Source organism: Stegodyphus dumicola, chromosome 10 (assembly GCF_044657685.1).
Source record: "Stegodyphus dumicola isolate Sdum_Otavi_A_Nest chromosome 10, ASM4465768v1".
Lineage (NCBI taxonomy): Eukaryota > Metazoa > Arthropoda > Arachnida > Araneae > Eresidae > Stegodyphus > Stegodyphus dumicola.
This window is the reverse complement of record NC_140777.1, coordinates 140,880,932-140,904,875: the sequence shown is the minus strand read 5'-3', so window position 1 is coordinate 140,904,875 and position 23,944 is coordinate 140,880,932. Positions and strand designations below refer to the sequence as shown.

Here is a 23,944-nt window from a genome sequence, read left to right as displayed (position 1 = left end):
CAGCATTATTATGATATTGATCATTATGACAAGAATTTAAATGATTTTTAGTCCAATTTTACATTATTTTCATTAGCATTTAAAATGAACATGAGTAATGCTCAGTAAATCTACTAATGGAGCTAATTAATTTACACTGTGATATAAATCTTATTCGAAAAGTTAAAGATAGAGATTTGATGGGTTTTTTTTTTGGGGGGAGGGGTGTTTGTCAAATAAATACCCTCAGTTACAAATATTTTAAATGTAAGAATTTTACAGATGTACATAAGAATATATGCACATTTGGAAGTACATTTAGAGATATCAATAGTGTTTTCTGCAGTTCAAAATTAACAAGTCTGCGAAAAGAACCAGACTGCCCGATCAGCACCTCCAATTCACAATAATTTCTAGAACATCTTCTCTAATGTTAAAATTGTTATCAAAATCAAAACACCAGTAAGAAATAAAGAAGTTTATAAATATTTACATGCAAATATATATGTATTTATTTGGTATGCATCAAAGAAAAATTTAGTAAATAGAAGAAAGAGGACAGTTTGTTATTATTTATTCGCAAGAAGCTTTCTCCTGCTTGGAAAGTTTTTGTAGTCTGTTTATTTTTAGTTTGGGTAAGTTATTTAATGGTTAATTCTGCATATTAAAATTATTTAATATTTAGCTGATGTCTGAATTACAACATTTTAGATTTCAGACAGAAAAAAGGTATAAATTTGAATTTTTTCTTTGCGTCCTTATTATTACTGATTATGTGTGCTTTGATAAATATTTACATAATGAAAATTTAGTTTAAAAATTTTTATTTTGTTTAAAAAATATCTAACCACATGCAATTTGAGTTTGAAACCACTGACTAAGGCTATCTGTATTTTGATTCTGATGCTATGCTTATCTGTATTTCCCATACTAAATTTCAAACACACATACACATGAAAATTGAAGAAAGAGGACAAAAATAATTGCAACATTTAAATTTTTTAGTTATTATTCACAAATTCCATACCACTTTATAAGTTTACATGTACATAAAAGCATGAAGATAAAAGGAGGTAGCACATTCTAAAAAACAAAGACATTGCAGTAAGATGATTTTTTACAATGCATTTTTTTTCTTTACACGGTAATTTATTTTCCTGCTATTGCGCTGCAAGACAGTCATCGCTTTATCACATAGCTGTTCAATAGCACATTCATGAGATCATTAAAAAGATGGGACAAAATGATTTATATGAATTTACAGAAATGAAAGAATTAAAACTTGATGGGGATGGAACATTTTTTTATGTGTTATTTGCAAGTTCAAAATTTTCAGCACATCAGGTATATTTTTCTGTCTATCATAAAATAAAAATCAATACTTTATTCACAACTAATATTAATAGTGGAAGTACATTTTGCAAAGGGAATAAAATATAAATGCGATACAAAGATTTCCACAAAACATAAATTATCTGTACTGTTTCTATTACAAGTTTTACAAGGGCACACATAGAAGCTAATAAAATTTCTTCCTACAAATTGTCCTAACTAATTAAAAAGTGTTGTAGTTAAAAACATTTCACTCCTTGATTGCATGCTAAAAAAAGCTACTTTTAAATACAGAGGGGGATAACGATTAAAACAATTCAAAGGAATTTTATGCAGAAGACAGATGATTATCATTAAAAATTAGTTAAGATACTTTAATTATTCTGTCCCCTTTGCAAAGTTACAATTTTGATGGGCTATATTGATAAATTTTAATACCATACAGAATAAGAACTGAAATTTTGAAATTTACTCATTACAAAAGAAATCCAGCTAGGCAATTAACAAAAAGATTCAACGTTAATCAATATTTATAAAACAAAACAATGCACTTAACAGACATTAACAAAAGCTATAAAAGTACAAATATAATAAACAAGTGAAATGTACATCTAAATGACAAACGATAAAATTTCAAACAAAAAGACTTTATACAGTCATTGTACAAGACATTTTTCAAATGTTTTTCTTCATTCTGATTTTGAATCATAAAATGAATTTCTTACAAAACTATATACATTTCAAAAAACTATCGTTTTTAGATAATGAAAATAATTAGCTATATATTTTCAAATCTGATAAGTAACCTTTTTATGTTCTTATGAATTATATTACTTCTGTACTCAAATTTGTATAATATTACTCATGCAGTTACATGACTACCACTCAGTTTTATTTCTAATAGGGGCACAATAATTTAAAAAATGGCCTCAGTTTTACCCAAAAGAAAATTAATAGAAAATTTTTGATTATTTTGTGACACTAGATTAGAAATCTAGCTGTATCTTCAGATAAGTACCATATTTATTTGCATATATTTCTCCATATATTTTTAATGCAAGATTCTTAACTCTTGTTACACAAGTACAATTCGGAAGGAAAAAAAGAACAGTATTGAAAGCAGTAACTGTAATTTACTTCTCTGAAATATATATGTTTTAATCTGTTCCATTTTCCCCTCTCTTTAGAATCCTCAGAAACGGTATTTGCCAGATAAATTTCCCCCTAATTTTCTAAGCATTTTTGGGGGAAAGGGGGGATGAGAAATCTATGCTAATAAATATGGATCAAATTCTTAGAAAATAAGGAATTTTCAAATTTAAGGAATATACATATTTACAAAATTATAGCTTTACATGTTTATTTGCAACTAATGTATGTACAGAAGTAAAACAATGCAAGACTGATTTTATTATTTTACACCACAGTGATAGCAATAAAGGCAACTCACTTTAAAAGACCTCTTACAGAAATTAAATTCTGCCTTAAAATACAACTTCAGTAATCAACAATAATCTCCGAATACAACATAAAAGCTCTAAAAAATTCTTATTAAACATAGATCATTTACCATTGGATGGATAATGCCCATTATCTTTACATAGCACATTATGAAACTGTGATTTAACATTATATGGATACTCCTTTGGGAAGACACTATGGTTCACCATTCCTTTGTAGGCCATTGGACTAGTTTGAGAGTTGTTAGTTTGTTTAGTATTTACAGCAGTGGAATTCACAACTGAAGTCCAGTTTGATTGAAAAAATGGAGGTATCACATAAGGGGTGAATTGTGAATGGCGCGTGGTACTTGGCATATATAAATTTTTGGCAATGTCTTTTGAATATGCCGCAGGTGGCATGCTGTTCACAAAACCTGGAGGTAATTTGCTGTGCGTGCTAGCAGGAAACATTGCATTGGTTGGAGGCATAACAAGTGGTGGGCCGGACACTGGTGGAGTCACTGAACTAGTCATGATAGGGGGTATTCTGCTATTGCCTGACGAATAGCTATGCCTGGCAGCTTCTTCTGCTGCCAAGTCTTGAAGGGCTATGAGGGTAGGTAAGGGCTTTAGAGATGAATGCATATATGGTGGGGCAACTTGTGATGATGGATTCGGAGAAATGGGAAGTGGAGGAGTTATGTTTTCAATGCCATTATCGTTACTTACATTTGATTTTTTCTTGATGGACAAATCTAGGCACACACCTTCCTCAGGTACAGGGGAAGTACTGACTGTGATAATGGGAGCAGAGGTCCTAGATGGAGCCACTTGAGGAGGCTTCTTTTTTACACTGAGATCAAGTACAACAGTTTCATAGTCATTGTGCGTTGATGCTGTTGTCTTAGGTATGTCACTAAGAGGTGATGTGCGATATGTCTGCTGCCTTATAAAAGGTAACAATGATGGCCTTGGATTGACTGCAGGCAGCATAGAAGGTAATAGATTATTACTGTTTTTGAAACGTTTGGGTTGATTAAAATATGGGCCATTTGAGTAATATTCTGGCTTTATGCTTTGATTAATAGTCTGCTGATATTTAGGAGCAACACTAGCATTTGCCATCACAGAACTGTGAGTTACTGCAGCTGTATGGAATGGTTTCTGATAGAGCGCATTGTTTCTAACATCATTCCTAGGTACTGAACTATAATTTCCATTTGCAATGGTATCACTATTTCGATGACGATGTGAGCTTGCATACTTTGATCTTGGTGACTTTGGACAGTTCAAAATACAAGCATTATGCTTACTTTTAACATTATTAATAGGTACCTTACTAGTCCCTATGGCACCTGGAGTTTTACAAATTGAGGGCACGATGACTTTATCATGGAGTTCTACCGTCTTTTCAACAGCAGTAGATGGTGTTTTGCAAGCCACAACTTCATGGACTCCTTTTGTTAACCACTCAGCAACTTTACCAGTCACTGAATAGCCTGGTTGGCTTGGAATACTTAATTTAGAGCTCGAGAACGGCACAGACGATGCTCCTTCTTTCGGAGAGATGTTTCGACATGTATCCACATTTTGTTTGGGAGATATTGATGGAGAAGGTGACGTAGCTGCATATTCAGTATGTTGAATGACAGAAGGTCTTCGCTGTGGAACCAAAGGTTTCTCTTCACCAGTAGGTGTTTCAAGTGAAACTGCACTAGATACAGACATAGAACCCACAGAATGTCTCCCAGTATGCATTAGATAATCTCGTGCCACATCAGGCTCTGATCGAGTACCAGCTTTATAAGAACCTGGTCTCTGATTTTTCAAGAAACCTGGTGCATAATTATCTGAGCCAGAATACAAAGATGACTGATAAGATGGATATTCAGAATTTCCAGGATAGCCACACCAAGATTTTGCATTGTTTTCAATCGGTTCTGTTTTGACAAATGCTGGCAACACCTTTTTTTCTACAGGAATGCTAACTTGTGATTCTTTTGGAACTGTATGCAGTCTTTTCTGGGTATGATTTTCTAGCTTGTTTACTGTATGATTTTCAAGCTTGTTTATCGTATGATTTTCAAGCTTATTTATTGAATTATGAGCATCAGGTGCTGTTCCTGGAGGAAGAAATTTAGAAATGCAGTGGTTGACAGTATTCACTTTACTTTCTGAAACAAGTTTATTTTGGCTTGGAAGTGCAGGCACGTTTTGATTAGATACAGTTTCTACAGTTTCAGATTTCACTTTACTAGGCTGAGGCACACCATTAGTCTCTGCAGATTCTGATTCCAAATTTCTACATTTATCCTGATTAAAAGGTGGTATTTCAGGTATAGGAGTTTTACAACCTCGAGTAGAACGAGACTGGCGAACCTGAAAAATAATTTAAAAAATTTAATGATTATTTTTTTAAAAAGTAAACAATGTTTAATAAAAATTTCCTTTTTTTTAGCAATGCTTTAAGCATTTTATACATATCCCCCCCAACAAATTATAATGATTTACAAATAGCTCATTAATTATTAACTTCTCACCTTTATCACATTAGTGGCTATGTTTAAATTAAACATAATTATATAATAAGAGAAGTGTAACATTATTATTTTTATATCTGTATGTATAAGATGAACTAAAAGGTACTACTTTAGCAAATTGAATTAGTGATTACGAATAAATTCTAATATTTTTTCACTGTATATAATACTGTAATAAACCATGTTTAATAAACTCTTTTAATAATGCTTAAAACTTTGTAACTTCAGAACAAGGCAAGCAAAAAATGAATTTGCATAAGAACATTTATTAATATGTACAGGAATACTTATTTACAAATATTAATTAAATTTTTTATCTTCACCAATTGAGGCACTATCAAATAATTAAAACACCAGGCACTAACAGATAATTAAAATATCTTTAACCAGTTTTTTAAATATTTGGAAGAGAAATAATTGGCCTTGATCTAGTTTTTAAAATACTTAGAAAGAAAGAAATATAAATATTTAAAAAATTTTAAAATAATTATACTTATTAGATATTAATTGTATCCAACATACTCGTAAATGAAGCACACATATAATATGTTCAATGTAAATAATAAACTGTACTAACAAAATTTTATTAAAAATAATTCCCATTTTAAATTTTAGATTCTGCAAGTTCAATATTCATTATTTGTTCTCCTTCATTATTTGTTCTTCAGAAGAAGGCTTACACTTTAAAACCTGCATGTGATCTGACTCACTGAGGACTTACCCAAAACTGACCCACTATACATTCAAAATGCAAAATATTTAGCTTTTCATTTTAACAAATCCAATTACAAATAAAAACTTAGGTGCATGGACTTATTAGTATTTCTCAGTAACAGATGGAAATAATTTCGTTTATTTTATCATCCTGAGGTATTTTTTTAATGACAAGTAATGAAATCCTTATAACAGGAATAAATGAAAGGTACTAGATTTTAATGATATTTTCATGCATCGAAAGATACCTATGCATAATCCTTCAAATAACTCTTCTAGTTTAAAAATTCAGCTTTCAAAAAGGTACTTCTACACTAGGGTCAGATCAACAAAATTAAATACTTAACTAGTTTAAAAATTCAGCTTTCAAAAAGGTTTAAAAAGTAAACAATTTTTAATAAAAATTTCTTGTTTTTAGCAATGCTTTAAGCATTTTATACATATCCACACTAGGGTCAGATCAACAAAATTAAATGCTTAACTTCTCTCATCTCAAATAAAAATATTGTATATAATATCATGAAAGCATTAGCAATATCACATGACTGCAATTTTAAGTTAAAAACATTATAAAAATTTAATTTTTTGAAAGAAATTTCCATTTAGTAAGTTATTATTTAGGGAGGAAAATAAAGTTTGTAAACTACAAAACTAGCCCTTTAAAATAACTGAATATAAACTTCCAGGTATTTCATAGAAACTCAGATTTTATGCAGTATAAAAAAGCAGGTCAAATGCTAATCTGAAACAAACGCTTCTGCATAATCATTTCTCTAACATGATTTATTGACAGAAAATTCATTTCCCAAACTTATCCAAAGTAACTCTGTACGAGTATTTCTATACAGACCTTAAAATTTTATAATTATATCTTAGGTGATTTTGTTTATGCAAGAATGGATTTTCTTTTTATTTGTTTGACAAAGTTAATTACTGAAAATATCTTTATCAACTATTATATTTAAATTAATTATATGTCTGGTGATTTTGTTTATGGAAGGATGGATTTTTTTGTTTTGCTTGACAAAGTTATTTACTGAAAATATCTTTATCAATTATTATATTTAATCTCAGGTAATTTTGTTTATGGAAGAACGGATTTTTTTTTTGACTTTATTAGTTATATATTGAAAATATCTTTCTCGTGAAAATTTTTTTCTACGGTGATAAAAATTTATATTTTATACATTTTTACTAAAAGTTTCCATAACTAAAACTGTTACTGTATGAAAGCCTACCATAATAATTTATTTTTTAAATTGAAACCATGTATTTAAAATCAATCATTGAAGAGATATTTAACTGTCAATTATTTTTAAACACTCTGTATAGGAATGAAAGTAACATACATTATTTTTGGAGATTTAATACATCCATATGTTTTATTTGTTATGCATAATGCAAATATTTGCAGACCTGTCTATTCAAATTGTTCTTCCATCCTTTATATTTTACAAGCATTTTCTTGCGAGCTCATTCACAAATCATTTAAAAGTTATACAAAGGGGGGTAAAATGGTTAATTTCTTATTTTTAACTGACAAATGCAAAGCAGTCATAAAACTTATTTACAACAGTACACATAACAACTAAATAATATTATAAATAATGCAAATTCATATTTGCAACATATACATACCCATTTTCTAGCAGCTGCATTCTTCCTACGGATTTCATCCCACTTCCTCTCTTTCTCTGCAAAGGTTTCACTTTGCCCCTTCTGAAATATTAAGTTTATTTTAATAAAACAGCTTTCTTTATTATCTTACTTTAAATATGATTTTGTAAAGCCAACTTGTTAATGGGTTCAACAACTAAATAACATAAAAACTAAAAATATAAAAATAAACTTATTCATGTTAAATTTATACCATTATTATAAAAACTACATCTATGATTTATATTTATTTAAAAGTTTATTTTACTGGTTTTTATCTGTAACTTGGAACACTACGTTTTTACCCTTTTTAACATTTTGTTATGATTTATAAACATTAATTTCATGGGAGTGCAGTTAATTAACTGTCAGTATCTCCTTTTCCGACATCGAAAAATAAGATCATGTAATACATGAAGGTAATTATTATATTACACAGCAAAAAACATACCTTTTAAAATTTCAGACTAATTCTTGGATGAGGTGAACGAAGTTAATTTAAAATTAGGGTGTATTTTAATACAACAACATTATTCCCCACAACGTTCATTCAGGATTACTATGGCCAACAAGCATAAAAACGGAATACTTGTGTTCCATCATTGTGCTTTGATTTACAACAGAAATCACTAATTGCACATATTTTCAAAGTACTAGTAGCCTCGGCAGTCGTCGACCTATCGAAGACCAGAGGTTGTCATGAAAAGTTTCTAAGAACATTTAGAAAATCTCACAAAGGTGCTTCAGAGACTGAAAGAAGCCAATCTAAAGTTAAGTCCTACCAAATGTAAATTATTGAGACAGGAAGTAATTTTACCTTGGACATGTCATCTCTGCTGAAGGTGTGTGTACAGATCCAGAAGAAAAAATGATCCAGAAAAAGTATTAGCAGTTGAAGACTGAAGATGCCCTGAAAATGTTTAGCAAAAGGGAAGTTTCCTGAGGCTGCTATATCTCTTCACAAACTGAAACTGACAGAAAATGAGCAAACGTTCTTGTCAACTATAGAACGTGAGGATGCATTTAACAGACTGAAGAAAGAATTTAGCATTTGCCATAACCTATTCTCAGCTTGATAAACCATTTATTCTTGACATGGATTCAAACAATCAGAGTGTTGATGCTCTTCTGTCCCCAGAAATAAATGGTCAGGAAGGTGTTGTGGCATACTGGAGTAAGTGTCTATCTAAACCGATGAGGAATTACTGTGTCACCAGGGAAAAATTGTTTGCCCATAAATGAAACCCATAGAACATTTCCACCATTACTTCTATGGGAGAAAATTCCTGTTCCATACAGATCATACATCATCGGCATAGCTCTAAAATTTCGAGACTCTTGAAGGCCAAATAACCAGATGGACAGACTCCAAGAATATGACATCACTCTCCATCATTAGAAAAGATTATCACATGGAAACACTGATGGCTTGTCTAAAAGATTCTCCCAGAACTGCCAATATTGTTCTGTGGTCAAAGCGAAATATGGACTGCTTAATCCAGTTGCAAATCAAGTTGCATCCTCCAACCCAGATTCATGGATTGACAAAGAAGTCAGTAAAGACTAGCTGTAGGAGAACCAAACTAGAACCATAATTCACTTAATGGAGTCTCCAAATAGGAAACCTACCTGGCAGGGTGACAAAACAACATTGGCCTTCTGAGACTCACTCCATATTCGAAACGGTGTCTTGTATCAGAAGCTTGAATCGGATGATGAAAAAGCATTCCAATGGCAGCTGATACTTTCAAGTTTCTGGATCCCGGACATCTTCAAAAAACTATATAGGAGACTGACAGGAGGCCACTTCAGAATAATGAAGATTTTGCATAAAGTTTGAGAGTGCTTCTGCTAGTGTAAAGCAAGGACTGACATGCAAAAGTTGCACCAGTCATGTTATGCATGAGCCGGCCAGAAAGGACCAAAGAAACACAGCAAAGAGAAGTTGCAATATTACAAAGTAGAAGCGCCTTTCGAATGCATTGTTTCTGACATCCTGGAACCTTTGTCATGAACTGCTGAATTTATCCTGTCATGAACTTACCCTATCTCTGATCAAGAGACTGTCACTGTAGCAAAGATAATGATACAGCACTGGATTTCCTGGTTTGGATTTCATTCTTCAGTTACATTTCGATCAAGGAAAAAATTTTATCTTGGATGTAATTAAAGGAAAATGTAAACTACTCGGCACAGACAAAAAACCCAAACTAAATATTTACATCTGCAGTCAGATGGCAAGGTAGAGAGATTTAAACTAATCATACTTTATAACCTCTTACTCATTGTATCCAAAACACTGGGATGAAAAGTTACTGCTCTTGTTACTAGCCTATCACAATGCTGCCAAAGAAATTACTGGCTATGCCCCATCCCAAATACTCTTGAGTTGTGACTTTCATCGGTCTTGTGATCTTTTGTTTGGTCATCCTCTGGATGCACCTTCATTGCCTGAGAAGTATATTCAAGATCTCCAGGTATAGTTTGAAGTGATGCACAGTTTTGCAGGAAAGCAAGTAAACTTGACAACGGAAAAGATGAAGACCTAATACAATATCAGAACTATGGACATCGATTCAACAAACATGACATGATGTGGTTATGGAATATGACTTGACAGAAAAAGACTCTTTCCTAAACTGCAGTCACCCTGGGATAGTCCTTAGACAGTCTTAACCCATTAGCCGCTGGTGTTGCGTTGACGCAACGGTCAAAATAAATGGGTATATAAATATAACTACCTAAGATATTTTATACCAGCAGATGATTTTGTGTAGGGAATATTATGAAGATTATTTCTGTACAAAAATATTTACCTTCAACAATCATTTTGTTTATAATAATTCATATTATTTTGTTTATAATAATTAATCTCATACTTAAAGCAAAATTTTCGACTGGGTATTTTTGCTGAAAATATTTAACGAAAGAATCGTTGTCTTTATGAGTGATATATTTTTAGTCAAGGTCACTGTTTATCAGAACATTACATCAGTCAGATGTTTATATTTGTGTTGGGAAGGAAGGGAAAATAGGTGTTGCGCTGACGCTACGTCAGCAGGAAACGGGTAGTCAATCTCCTTTTTCACTCATTCCTTTCAACATTCTGGTTCATGTTCTGGTTATTTAAAAATGCCTAGAACAAGGTATCTTACATTAGAAAGAAGTCATTCAAAGATTTTTTGATGAAGAAACAGATGATGATAATGTTAATAATAACCAGAATGAAACTGATATTGTTGTTGTTCCCCCAGAAATTGCAGAAGCTAGTGACAAAGAAGAAAGGAATGGCAACATTTTAAATAATGCTATTTTACCAAATGATACTGCTGGGGAAGTTGAAATTCACCTAAGAAGTAAGTTTCAGCCTTCTAAAAGCAGTTATAGTCATACTAAAAAGTTTAAAAAGCAGAAGACTGAAATCTTGAAGTGGATAAAAAAAGAACTGTTATTTATGTCTCAGGAAGAACATGAAGAAAGAGATAGAAGAGAAATTATAAAAGACAAAATACAGTGGAAATCTAGTGCGCAGATTTTCGATTTTCTTTTTTGGTTTAGACATTTATCTCTTCTCGTTGAACAGACAAATATATACGCTCAGCAGGGGGGGGGAAGAGAGACCCAGAATTTATTGCATCTGAAGCCTATATGAGAAGATTTATTGGAATATTATTGCTTACAGGATATCATTCTTTACCTCAAGAAAAAATGTATTGGTCTTTTGATAAGGACATTTCTGTTCCTGTTGTACGAGAATCGATATCACGTTTGCAGGACAGGAACATGAAGCAGAATTTGCATTTGACAATAGTCAAATTGACAATACTGATAAATTATATGAGGTGAGACCGTATCTAAACTTACTAAATATCACCACTTTTTACTACTGGAAATATAAAGTCTCTTTTAGATTTCAGACAAGAGAATGCATTATTCCTTTTGCAAACTCTTATTGAGAGTGCAGAATTAGCCAGAAATAAATCAGCAACAGGAAGACCTAGTAAATTCAGCATTCAAAAACCATTGCATGGAGATGGTAAACATTTTATCGTACAGTCTGTTGATAACAAAAGTGTTGTAAAGAGTATCATAGCCAGACTGTTTAGAGATGCAAAGTATGTAATGTATCTTTACATCATGATTGTAATCAAGCTTTTCATGCTTGAATCTTTCAGTTGAAATAATCTGTATTTGTAACAGAAATACACTGTATATTTTAATATTAAATTAATTACAAGTAAAGTGATTTGCAGATTTATAAAACGTTATACAGCTAAAAAGTAATCCTGCACTCCACTCAAAAGAAACATCACACGAGTACAATCCTACTCACTAAACATCCGTAGTCTTATTCCACTGACGTTGAGCAAAAGCAACACTCGCTTTTTCCACAAGTAAGAGCATTTTTTTTTTTTTATTTTCAATGTAAATTTATGTTATAAATGCTTAATTTAATACTTGTTATTATTTTCATGAGAAAAGAAACATTCCTTGTGGTTTTGGCTGTTAATGGGTTAAACAGGCTGAACGACGTTGCAGTTCAGATCCTTAAGTCATCAAATTCTAAGCCTAAAGTCATTCATTACGACATGCCAGCCCCTTACTATGGTCATACTATTTAGTCCCCATAGTATATGTAATGTAAACAGTAAATAGTAAACCTTAGACTATGGTCCTATGTGTAAATAAATTTGTAAACTCACACATTTATTTATCAATTTAGTATTTAATTTGTTATATGTTATTTGTTGACATTATTATTTTACTATCCCATCGATTTCCCTTAGTTGGAAGTAAGGTTTCCAGCCCAGGGGTTGTCCTGCCTGGAACGTACAGTTGCTGGTTAGAAAGCAAAGTTAAGAATTTTATACATATGTATGTGTATGTAAATAATTTTAGTGAAATTATATGCACATCATAATACCTCTTGTATAACATGACTTGAAATGCCTCAAAAAGTGAAGCTCTGTAGAAAAATAAGATTACAGGAACGAGTCCATTAAAACTGAGGTAAATGGGTATCTCGCCAAATTGGCTAGGTAGTACCAAGCTGGCATGATTTTGGTAACTAATTTTTGTTGGCAAATTTGGCAACCTCTCGGCAACATTTTGGTCATTTGATGACATCAGAAGAACACAGGGAACACATTAAAGGGGCATGTCACTTAAACATTGAAGTAAATGGATTATCCCTAAATTGGCAAGAGGCAAGGTATGCCAAGCTGGCGATGGTCTTGGCAACTCATTTTTGTTACCAAATCTGATGAGATACTGCCTACGGTTTGGCGAAATTTTTGTCCGTTTCCTGTATAATTGTAAATGGTCTAATTCCTGTGTAATTTTAACTGTATTTGGCCTAATATGTAACTGTATATGCCTTCAGCAATTTCGAGTAATCAAAGGTACTGGAAATTTCTCAGCAGCCAGGGAATAGGTATATATAAGAAGAGAGACAGCGTCAGTTCTCACTCCTTCGACCACGTCTGGCATGAGGGACTTATTGCCATATTAATCGATTTTAACTTTGAAAGAGAAATTATTCTGCTGATTTATTCCTACATCACTAATTGCAACTTCAAAGTGTTCGTTAAAGACTGTTGCTCGTCTCATCGACCCAACTTAAGTGGAATTCCGCAAGGAAGTATTATTGGCCTGATCATCTACATCCTTTCTGCTTCTGATTTCCCTAAAATGCATTACAATAACTCTATTTTGACCTGCTATGTAGACAACACTGCCCTGGCAGTGTAGTCAGCAAATATCAATTTCGCTATCCGGAAGCTTCTAGACTTTATTCCTAATATCGAAGACTGGTGTGGAAGATGGAAAGTGCTCAGAAATCTCAGCTCTTGATCAGTAGAAGACGGAAGAAAAATACTGCTATCAAGAACCAACTTATTCTCTTTAATGAACCAGTCCCCATTGTTTTTAAAGCTAAGTACCTAGGACTCACTATTAACAACAGGCTTACCTGGACCAACCACACTGATAACATTCGAACAAATGTACTCAAAATTATGAAATGTCTTTATCCTGTCCTAGGAAAATTCTCAGAACTCGATCTTGAGAAGAAACGTTTAATTTACATTTCAACAATTAGGTGTCTGATGACATATGTTTCGCCTGCATGGGCAGCTGCTACTCTGGATTTAAATAAACTACAGATAGTCCAAAATAAGTGCCTACGACTGATCACCAGCGACTAAGATTTAAAGATTTCCACCATTAAAGACTTCCTGCATAAGGCTAATGAAAAGTTTTTTTGTGACGCTAAGGAATGCGAGTTTATGCAATTTTTCAACTATGAAATGCTATGAATTTACTATGCTATAAATTTACTATGAAATACGAATAAATTTATATTTGAGTTCAGGTAAAATACTGATTATGTTACCTTAAAAACCGCCTCCTAATTTATCGTGACAGGGGCAATTTTCAATGTCTCTGAGATTTAACAGAAATAAATGTGATAATGCTGTTATTAGAAACACTCTTTTTTTTTTAACCCACATAAATATCTTTACTTATATTTATGTCTGATTGAGTTTTATTTACTTAAAACCTACTATTAATATTATATATTTATAAAAACCACTTTCATAATTACTCTCACTTAAAGGAAAAAATGATGAAATCTTAAATAATCGTACCTTAGAATTTATTTAAAAAATATAGTTTAAAGTACTGAAAATAATTAAGGCTATTATTAATTATGCATATTTAATCTAAAGAAAAATTTAAAAACTTTAGCTTAAAGTACAGAAAATAATTAAGGCTATTATTTATTATGCATATTTAGTCTAAAGAGAAAAAATTGTATTATCTTCTGGTCTTCAAGAAATGATAAAATATTCATACTTTAGAAAAATACAAGGAATACAAAATCTTAAAAAAGAAGAAAAATATATTAATTATTAAGCTTATTTTTCTGCATAAATGAATATATAACACAAGGACATAATAACCACATTTTCACAACTGTTGCAAAAAGGTGGAATTGTGCAAACATTTAGACGTCGTGATACGATGCTTTCACAACCAAAATATCACCTGTGAAAGACGCAATAACAACATCTATGCAACCAAAAAAAAAAAAAAAAACACCTCATCTGCAAAGACGTAATAAAGACGTCTTTGCAATGGTTGCAAAACAGTGGAGTTTCGGGCATGTTAAAGATGACATATTGCAACGTTTTTGCACGCTGTGCTACTCGGGATGTTTCAAACAATCACCCAACTTTGAAATGAGCAACTGTCACTGCCCTTATATCTGCCAGATGAATTAAAAACATTCAGGAATGTGCACACATATGAAAAAGGGTTACTTTGAAACATTATCACTGAATCTATGTTAATCTGAATTAGTCTAAGAATTAATAAATACACTGAAGCAAAAAAAAAAAAAAAAAAAGAGGGATTGCGACTGAACCTGAATAATCAGAGGTTTAATAGGCTTGCTATCATCTTTGTCAGCTTCATCTTTATTATCAGGTTGTTTCTGTATACTCCAAACAGTTTTACTGTCCTCATCTGAGAAGCTTGGTTCATTTACTAATGCTTGTTCATCACATACAGAATTAAATTCATTGGAGTTACTGTCCTTGCTATTGCTATTTTCATGATTAGAATCAGTAAATGTATAGGCATCTTCTACTTCTGCATTGGTTCCTGCAGCAGAAGGTTCTGTTTTTACAGGAGTGTTATTCTCCTCACATTCTTTGTCCTCTTCCATCTCTTGCTTCTTCTGAGACTTCTTCCCTCGTTGTGCTGGTTTGTAGACAATGCCTTCCATATGCCGCTCAAAAGGGAGAAGTAACCTATTAAAAATAACAAACAAGGTTTCAATAAATATACATTTTCAGGCAAAATAAAGAGCAGCTTATGTATTATTTTAGAAAGGAGAAACCTGCCATTGTAGAAATAAATATTTCAGAAGACATGTTTCCATTTATGGAAACTAATTTACCTTTTGCAATATTCTAATATTATAAAAATATACAATAGCGTAATTATACAAAATTTATTTTTTTGCACCAATTTGACAAGAAGAAAATTTGTAAAATGGAAATGTTAGTTAAAGCAAATAACCAAATACAAATAAATCATTTCTATGAAACTAAATTATATACTTTCTTCTGATTATCCACATACCCACCAAGAAATTGCTAAAATGTATTTATTCACCAGGCAAAGCAGTACACCACCAAAATAGTTATGTGGCAACAGAGATATGCAAGCAGCATGTCTGCTGTGGATGCCGTATAATGCCTAAGTTGTGCAATGTAAAGTTTGTGCAGTTGTCTGATTTTTTTTTTTTTTTTTTTTTTTTTTAAGCAAAAACAAATTGCTGTGCACTTGGGGAGAACAACAGCACAAAAAAAGAAACCTAAGTATGCACACAGCATAGGTTTGTTTGCACCATTGCACAATGCCAAAGATGCTGAGTTTGTGCAATTCTTTGATGCTTTTTCAAGCCAAAAAAAAAAAAAAAAATTGTGTGCATGGGTAGAACAACAGCATAAAGAAGGATTTCTTGAAAAAGGTTAGTGTTTACGAATGTCTCTAGGTTTTTTAATTCTATTGATGAAATTTTACTGTTCTAGTACAGAATTCTTGCTGGGCTGCAATTTAAAAAATAGCTTGTTTTTGCCATTTTCAAGATTTTGGAAATGGCATTAGCTTGGCAAAAAATAAGTTAGCAATGAGTTTGCAAATACTTTCTATAGTCCCCAATAAGAATGCATCATTTTGGTAGGAGTACAGATAATCAAAAAGGATCCTAAATTATATCTACATATGATCACACATTTTTTTTCTGCTTTCACCCAAAGGACTGAGTAACATAATAAATTTTTTGTTGTTAAGTTTTTTCAACTGAAATAGTTATCACAAAAGTATCAGTTAAAACATCACATCTGAAGAAAACTCATTCGAATACTTTTTCCAAGATAATGAGAGATTTTCAGAATTTAACACATTAATACTTGTTGGCTGTTTTCTAAACTCAAACTTGAGCTTTGTGAAAGAAGGTTTAATAATGATGTAGAGGTTAAGATATTTACAGCTATTATGAACATTTTGCTAATAAATCTTTAGATTACCTTTTATAAGGAAGAGTTGAAGCTATGTATAGTAATTATGGAACATACTGCTAGCAGATTTTCAAATTAGTTTTTTAAGGGAACAGGATGCTAATTAAAAGGTTTGTGTTAAAATACAAGGGGACTACAATGAAAAGTAATTAATTAATTTTTTTTCTCGCCTTTCAGAAATAAATTATATATTTGAAACTTTTGGATCATATCACTTAAAAGGATAACTGTTTTCTATTACTTAATCAAATAGTCCTTGAAAAACTTTTAAAAACTTTAAAAATCATCAAAGAGTAAATAATTTTTTAATTAATCAATCAAAAATTTTCAAAGAAGTTCAAACAATGATTATGCAATAATTTTCTTCACCACACAAAAGTATAATTTGATTTTAAAATACTGAATTAAAGATTCATGATTTTGTATATAAGTACATGAACAGGTTTGTAATTCCATATTTGTAACTGAAAATTACACTTTCTTCTTTTGTTGCATTTAAATCAATTTTAAAGCATATTATACAGTAACTTGGCAAATATACCTTTCATAATGCCTTCGAGTACAGGTTGCCGCACTGGTACTGCCAGGATTACCTCCAAGCTCATCATATACATGCTTCCACAATTTTTTTCCAGTTATCTAAATAACATAAAAATGAATAAATAATCATAAAGTTTTATTTTCATAATTTTAAAATGAACATTAAAAACATTTATTAATGGAAAAACACCTGAATTAAATAGAATGCAAATTTTTGTGTTGGCTTTTCTACATGAAGACCAAAACAATTACATCAAAGATAATAAAAGAAGTAAATAACACAGTACTAAACATTCAAAAACATTAGCAAACAAGGATATACAGGGTGTTTCAGTAAATTGGTTATAAACTTTCAGGAGAGAGTACACTTACTATGGAAAAACATACAGCAGTGCATGGTTGGAAATGCTTTCTTGGCATGGTAGTCATGACACAAAACACAAGAAAGGAAGGACATAAACAGGGTAAAAATATATGTTTATTATGCTTTAGTGCAGCAGACACCAAGAAATAAGAACAGAAACAGACAACTCTCATCAAAGAAGGCGTTTGAAATTACATTCAAAACATATTCTCAACATGGGATCATCAGAGGTGGTCTGATGCACTAATCAGCAAGATCGCCAGACCTTACTTGCATTGACTACTTCCTTTGGGGTGCATCAGGACACTTGTGTATGAAACCCCCTTTAACAGAGCTGAGGAACTTGTTGCATGCATTGTGGTACTGATCGGGGAAAAACGGGATATGTCCGCTATTTTCCAGAACATCAGATCTTCCAGATGATCAGAATGTGAGGCCTGCATCACAGCCTGGGGTCATAATTTCAAACACCTTCTTTGATGATAATCGTCACCTGTTTTTGTTCTTATTTCCTACTATACTAAGCATAATAAACATGTTGTCTCACTCTGTTCGTGTCCTTCCTTCTTGTGTTTTGTGTTGTCACTACCACTCCAGGAAAGCATTTCCAACCATGCACTGTTATGCGATTTTCCATCGTTTAGGTGCACTCTGTTTCTCCTGAAAGTTTGTACCGTAATTTCCGGAAAAAACGGTGCGGCGTTTACGTGTTTAAAACTTAAATTTTCAGCGGGTGTGGCATTTCTACCCATGTGGCGTTTAGGTGCACTAAAAATAAGATATTTCCTATGATGGTCATTGTATATAGTTTGAATAACTTTGTCATTGTACATAGTTTGGATGGCCTTGTCATTGTATACAGACTGGTGTTGTTCCCACACAAAAGACCACTCAGTTGCTTTTTGCGAACGTTATTTTGTTTATTTTCTTTCCCTTAAATGGACCTACATGCCTTATTCACCCTAAACGGGATCTCAGAACAATAACATTCTTTTCCCTTTCAAATCAGCATTCTCGTCATTTTGAACAGTCTCTCTCCTCTGCCATTCGATGAATCTTTCAGGACCCATCCTCTCCCCACCCCTGTCTTTCTGCAATTTTTTTCAAAGGTGGAGGGACATAACTCCACCTGCCTCACAATAATGAACTCTGTCATTTCCCCTTCAGCATGAATCGATTTTTCTTGGCATTCTGCCAGATACAGATCCCATCAGTTTGTGTATAAGTACTTGTTGGATAGTTTTTAAGTAAGAAGGGAGCGGAAAATTTTTGAAAATGGCATCTAAACGGCACAGAAGCTATACTGCTGGTTTTAAGCTTAATGTAATTTCACGTGCTGAACAAATTGGAAATAGAGCAGTAGCTCAAGAGTTTGAAGTGGACGAGAGATGTATTCAACATTGGAGAACTGAAAAAGAAGAATTTAAAAATATGCCACAACAGAAACGAGCCAAAAGAAGTGGTACTGTAAGGTGGCCGAATCTAGAGGATAATATAATTGCATGCTCATTTACTTGCAAACTAGATAAAGGAGCAACGAAAAAAAGGAATGGCAATTTCGACTGTAAAAATTCGCTTACAAGCAAAATTTATAGCAAAGCAAATGAACATAAATGATTTCAAAGGAGGGCCTTGCTGGTGTAGCAGATTTATGAAAAGAAAAAATATTTCTGTGCGTACTAGAACAACAGTCGGGCAACAATTACCAATGGACTGGCAGGATAAAAAGGCATCTTTTCTAAAATATGTGACAGATATTATTGACAAAAGAAAACTTCTTCGTCACAGATAATAAATATGGATGAAATGCCGTTAGCTTTCGACTCTCCTGCAAACAGAACTGTTGATGAAACTGGTGCAAAAACTGTACCTGTGCTTACGACGGGGCATGAAAGAATGTCATTTACATGTGTGTTAGCTTGTGCCGCAAACAGTGACAAGCTAAAGCCAATGATCATTTTTAAACGGGAAAACTATTCCAAAGAGAGATTTTCCTAATGACGTAATTATTTGTGCAAATGAGAATGGCTGGATGTGTGAAACAATCATGCATGAGTGGCTACAAAAAGTTTGGCAGTGTCGTAAGGGATCTTTTTTCCAACCAAAAGGGTTATCGATAATGGATTCCATGCATGCTCATTTACTTGAGTCAGTGAAAACCAGATGTCAAAAATTGTCTATGACCATAGCAATAATTCCTGGTGGTTTGACAAAAATCTTACAACCATTAGATTTGTCAGGTAATAAATCCTTCAAAGCTGAAGTCCAAAAGCGGTGGGAGTGTTGGATGAGTGAAGGATTGCATACAAAAGCGATAAAATTCATAGAGCATCTTATGAAGAAGTTGCAAAGTGGGTAGGAAGTGCGTGGAAATCGGTAGAAACATCATCAATAATAGCTGGGTTCAAAGAAGTTGAAATTATATCTTTAGGTAAAGAGACTGTAAACCAAGAGGACGAATGTGACGATCTGGAAGACTTGGACTTGGATCAGGATTTATTAAATCTTTTTAATTCAGATAGTGAAGAATCAGATTTTGATGGCTTCATATGATGTATAGTTTGCTGTAGTTCCTTTTGTAAACAAAATTTAAAATTTCTTTTGTAATCCAAATTTAATATTTCGTTGTTGTAACATTTTTATAATATAGTCTCAGTATTACAAATATGGACTTCTTTAGTGGGTAAATATAAGTATATTCATGAACGTAAATATATTTTCAACATTTCTTACCTTTAATTTATTTTTGAGTTATGGTTTCATTTCATGCATTTTTCTTAACTAATATGTCATATATCAGGACATAGGTTGAGATTTTGCATCTATACGGCCCACGAGAATGTCACGTACAATTTAATCTATTGCGGCGTTTCTGTGTAATTTTAATTTTTTTCCCGCCATTTTTCTCGAATGCGGCGTTTACGCTGATGCGGCCTTTCTTCCGGAAAATACGGTAACTGATTTGCTGAAACACCTTGTATGTAAATACATTTCATCGATTTGGAAAGTTTCACTTCTCAAAAAGCACTGAATTTCAAATTTTGAAATGGCTTTGTTACAGCACTTGTATTTTCATTTATCGTCCCAAAATTTTATATGCCAATACAATTATCAGAAAGAGGATTTTACGCAACATAGCTTGGTAGTTTACTGTGTACAAAATTAGAACACTGCATATTCTTGGTAAAATAATGACAGTTTTCTTTTCTTTTTTAATGCAAGAAAATATTTGGGACTAAAACGTCTAAGCCATTATTTGAAAACAACAGACAGGTCAGAATTTTTTTGGGGTTCAATTCACAATTACTATGTATACCGATAATAAACATGCATACTTCATAATAAACATTTTTAATGAATAATAATACTACGAATTAATTTAGTTATCAATGAAAGGGCTTTGTGTTACAATGAAATTCCCATATTCAGTACAGAAGGATTTTAATATATTGTGGGGAAAAAAAAATATTACAAGCCTTGAGGACCAGAAATAAGTTTCTCATTAAGAAGAGATTTAGAAACTGCTAATCTTAAGGAAAGAGGATACTAAAAGAATAGCTGAAGAAGATTCAGAAAGAAAGCCAAAATTTGGCTACAGAATAAAGAAATATATTATTGTAAAGTATCCTTAAGTAACTTCGAAAATTCTCATAAAAGTTTTAAACATTTATTTAATTATTATACATTATTCTAAGATGAAAAATAAGCTATTATTTGATAAAAGCATTATCACTTTGTCACACATTTTTAAAAAATATTTAAAATTTTTATTCATAAAACTGTATTAATTATGATAAAACTGTATTGTAATTTTATGAGTGGTTATTACACACAAAAACACAATACAGTTTTATCATTTAATTTCAAAGATTGATCATCCTGTCAACCTCTCGAAAATTGACAAACTCAACTGATCTTGGACTAACAGGATAAATTTGTTTACAAACAGATTTCATAATTTTATAATAAATTTTGTGCTTTGTTTTAAAAGTGGAAAGATTATATATGTTAGTATTTTATTATTTTATAATATTAATCTTGCATTTCAGTAATTTGCTAAGCAGAGAGAAAAGGGAGCATCTGAAGAATAGTCAACTAAATTTTAAATGCTTATAATTTTTTTTAACATATCCATACATTTATTACATTTAAATTCCTCAAACAAAAGATGGTATATGGTTACTGAGTGACTTTTACACACTTCTAGACTACATTTTTAAAGATTAAAAAGTGGCCAAGTATTTGCCCCAAAAATTCTTTAATGTTTGAAAAGGCTATGAGTAAATGGTATTTTCTTGACTATACTTCCAAAACGATCCTTCCACTTTATACTTTGACTCCTTTTCTTTCAATATACATAGTGCCAACAAAAGTCCTTACCTGACCTTAATTTTCACAACTGTTGGTCATACTTCTTATGCCAAAAATGCATTACATAATGCAAATATGCTTGTTTTGGCATTTTTAAAGAAATCAAATTGGTAAAAATTACAAATTCTAACTTTTAATGTATTCCTCCACCTCCCAATACTTATATTTAGGAAAATTTCGTACTTGTTATTTATAATTAAAAATATGCATATAACACTAAAGTAACAATCAAAAGACATTTCAAGATGCATGTATGTGTTTTTAAAATAATTGTGACAAATAATTTTCGAATGTATGCATATATATATATATATATGGTTTGCCCACTTGGAGGGTTAAATTGAAAGTTTGGTATATGTTATTTTATTTTATTTTGCAACAATAATGAAATAATGACATTTACTTTATATTGAACCACTCACTTTATCATAGCCACCTAACTTTTGGGCAAAAGAGTAGAATACATACAAGTCAACTGAAAGATAACATACAAAAAAATATCAGTTTTTGCAATACAATACAATTTCATACATGCATAAATAGCATATCTGAATCATCTATTATCAACATAATACTTAATAAAAATATCAGATTTATGATGAAATGAGTTCACTATCAATTAAAATCAAATAATGTTCACTTTTGTCTATTAATTAATGCACATCCAATATTATAAAATATTATTATATTGTCTTTGCATAATAAAATTTCATTAAGAAAACATTTAAAATCCATTGCACAGTCAATTAATGTTAAATATCGTTTACTCACTTTGTTTAAACCCGAGATGAGGTACCCTATGTATAGGAGTGTTCCTCTTTTTCATAAATTTGAATAACCTTTGCAAAAATTCTTGTTCATTTTTAATAGGTGGCTGTTTTAAACCATTTGTTTTTTGATTATTCTGGAAAATAGGTACAAATAAATTACTCAGATTTAAATTTAAAATTACTTAATTTTTTTTTAAATACTTCACAATTATTTAACATACAAATTCAAATAATACCTTCACTTCAATTTCTTTGCATTCTTCTGAAGTGTTTGATTCTGGGGAAGTACTTCGTGCATTCTTTGCCTTCCTCTTCTTGCGTTTTCCTTTTATTGTTGGAGCTAAAAACATTAAGTCATGATTATTATTCATGGAAAAAATAAACTCACCATGTAAAACTCAACAGCTAAACACAGAACTATTTAATATATACAGGTAAAATAATACAGTCAAAAGTCGTTAATTCGGACACCCATAATCCGGAATGATCTATAATCCGGACCTCAAAGCTACAAACTTTCTGCGCGTGCGTCACGTTGACGCCTGCACATAGGCGTATACGTGTGCACGTAAGACCTTTACGGCTGCGAATATGCATGTGCGTGTGCGCATAAAATGTTTACGCATGTGAGTTTAATGTATAACGGACGGTATAAGCTAAGCTAAAATTATCTAATTCAGTTAATGTTGCTGATTGCGTTGTTACTTAATCTTCGAATTGGATCCGGCTTATTATTTTTGCAGACTGTTAGAGCAATTTTATAAAAGTAAGCTTGAACTTTCGATTATATCAAATAGAATTTCCGATATATATTTGCTAATATGTAAAGGATCTAAAGTGAAAGTATGTTTCGAAATCCGAAATCTGTTTATCAATTTCACGCTGCTCGGCGGGGGGAACGCTGTGGCGCGCAATGAATTGGTAGTTGATCTGTCAGCACTATCCTTATCTTCAAGGCAGATGTTTTTATTTTATTTGGCTTATAATTCCTTACTAAGTGTAGTATTTCATCTCGATGTACTCCGTCTTTGATATGATTTAAAACAAGTTCCTCGTCATTATAATTCGCTTCTGATAGTGAAGAAAGTAACAGAGGTTATTGAAAACGAAAAAATTTCGATTGACAAATTAGTCGGTATTCTCG

At 31.8% G+C, this 23,944-nt stretch overlaps 1 protein-coding gene across 1 annotated transcript in view; it reads right to left on the bottom strand.

Moving 5' to 3' along the window:
- Positions 1–962: 962 nt before the first annotated feature.
- Positions 963–23,944, bottom strand: part of LOC118184489 (uncharacterized) — a 191,798-nt gene continuing 168,816 nt past the window's right edge. The window contains exons 5-11 of the mRNA XM_035354163.2: positions 23,037–23,140; positions 22,802–22,934; positions 22,453–22,505; positions 17,297–17,394; positions 15,093–15,480; positions 7,646–7,726; positions 963–5,132 (exon numbers count right to left, since the gene is read on the bottom strand). Coding sequence (XP_035210054.1) covers positions 2,874–5,132; positions 7,646–7,726; positions 15,093–15,480; positions 17,297–17,394; positions 22,453–22,505; positions 22,802–22,934; positions 23,037–23,140 — 3,116 coding nt within the window. The 3' untranslated portion in view covers positions 963–2,873. The remainder of the gene's footprint in view (positions 5,133–7,645; positions 7,727–15,092; positions 15,481–17,296; positions 17,395–22,452; positions 22,506–22,801; positions 22,935–23,036; positions 23,141–23,944) is intronic.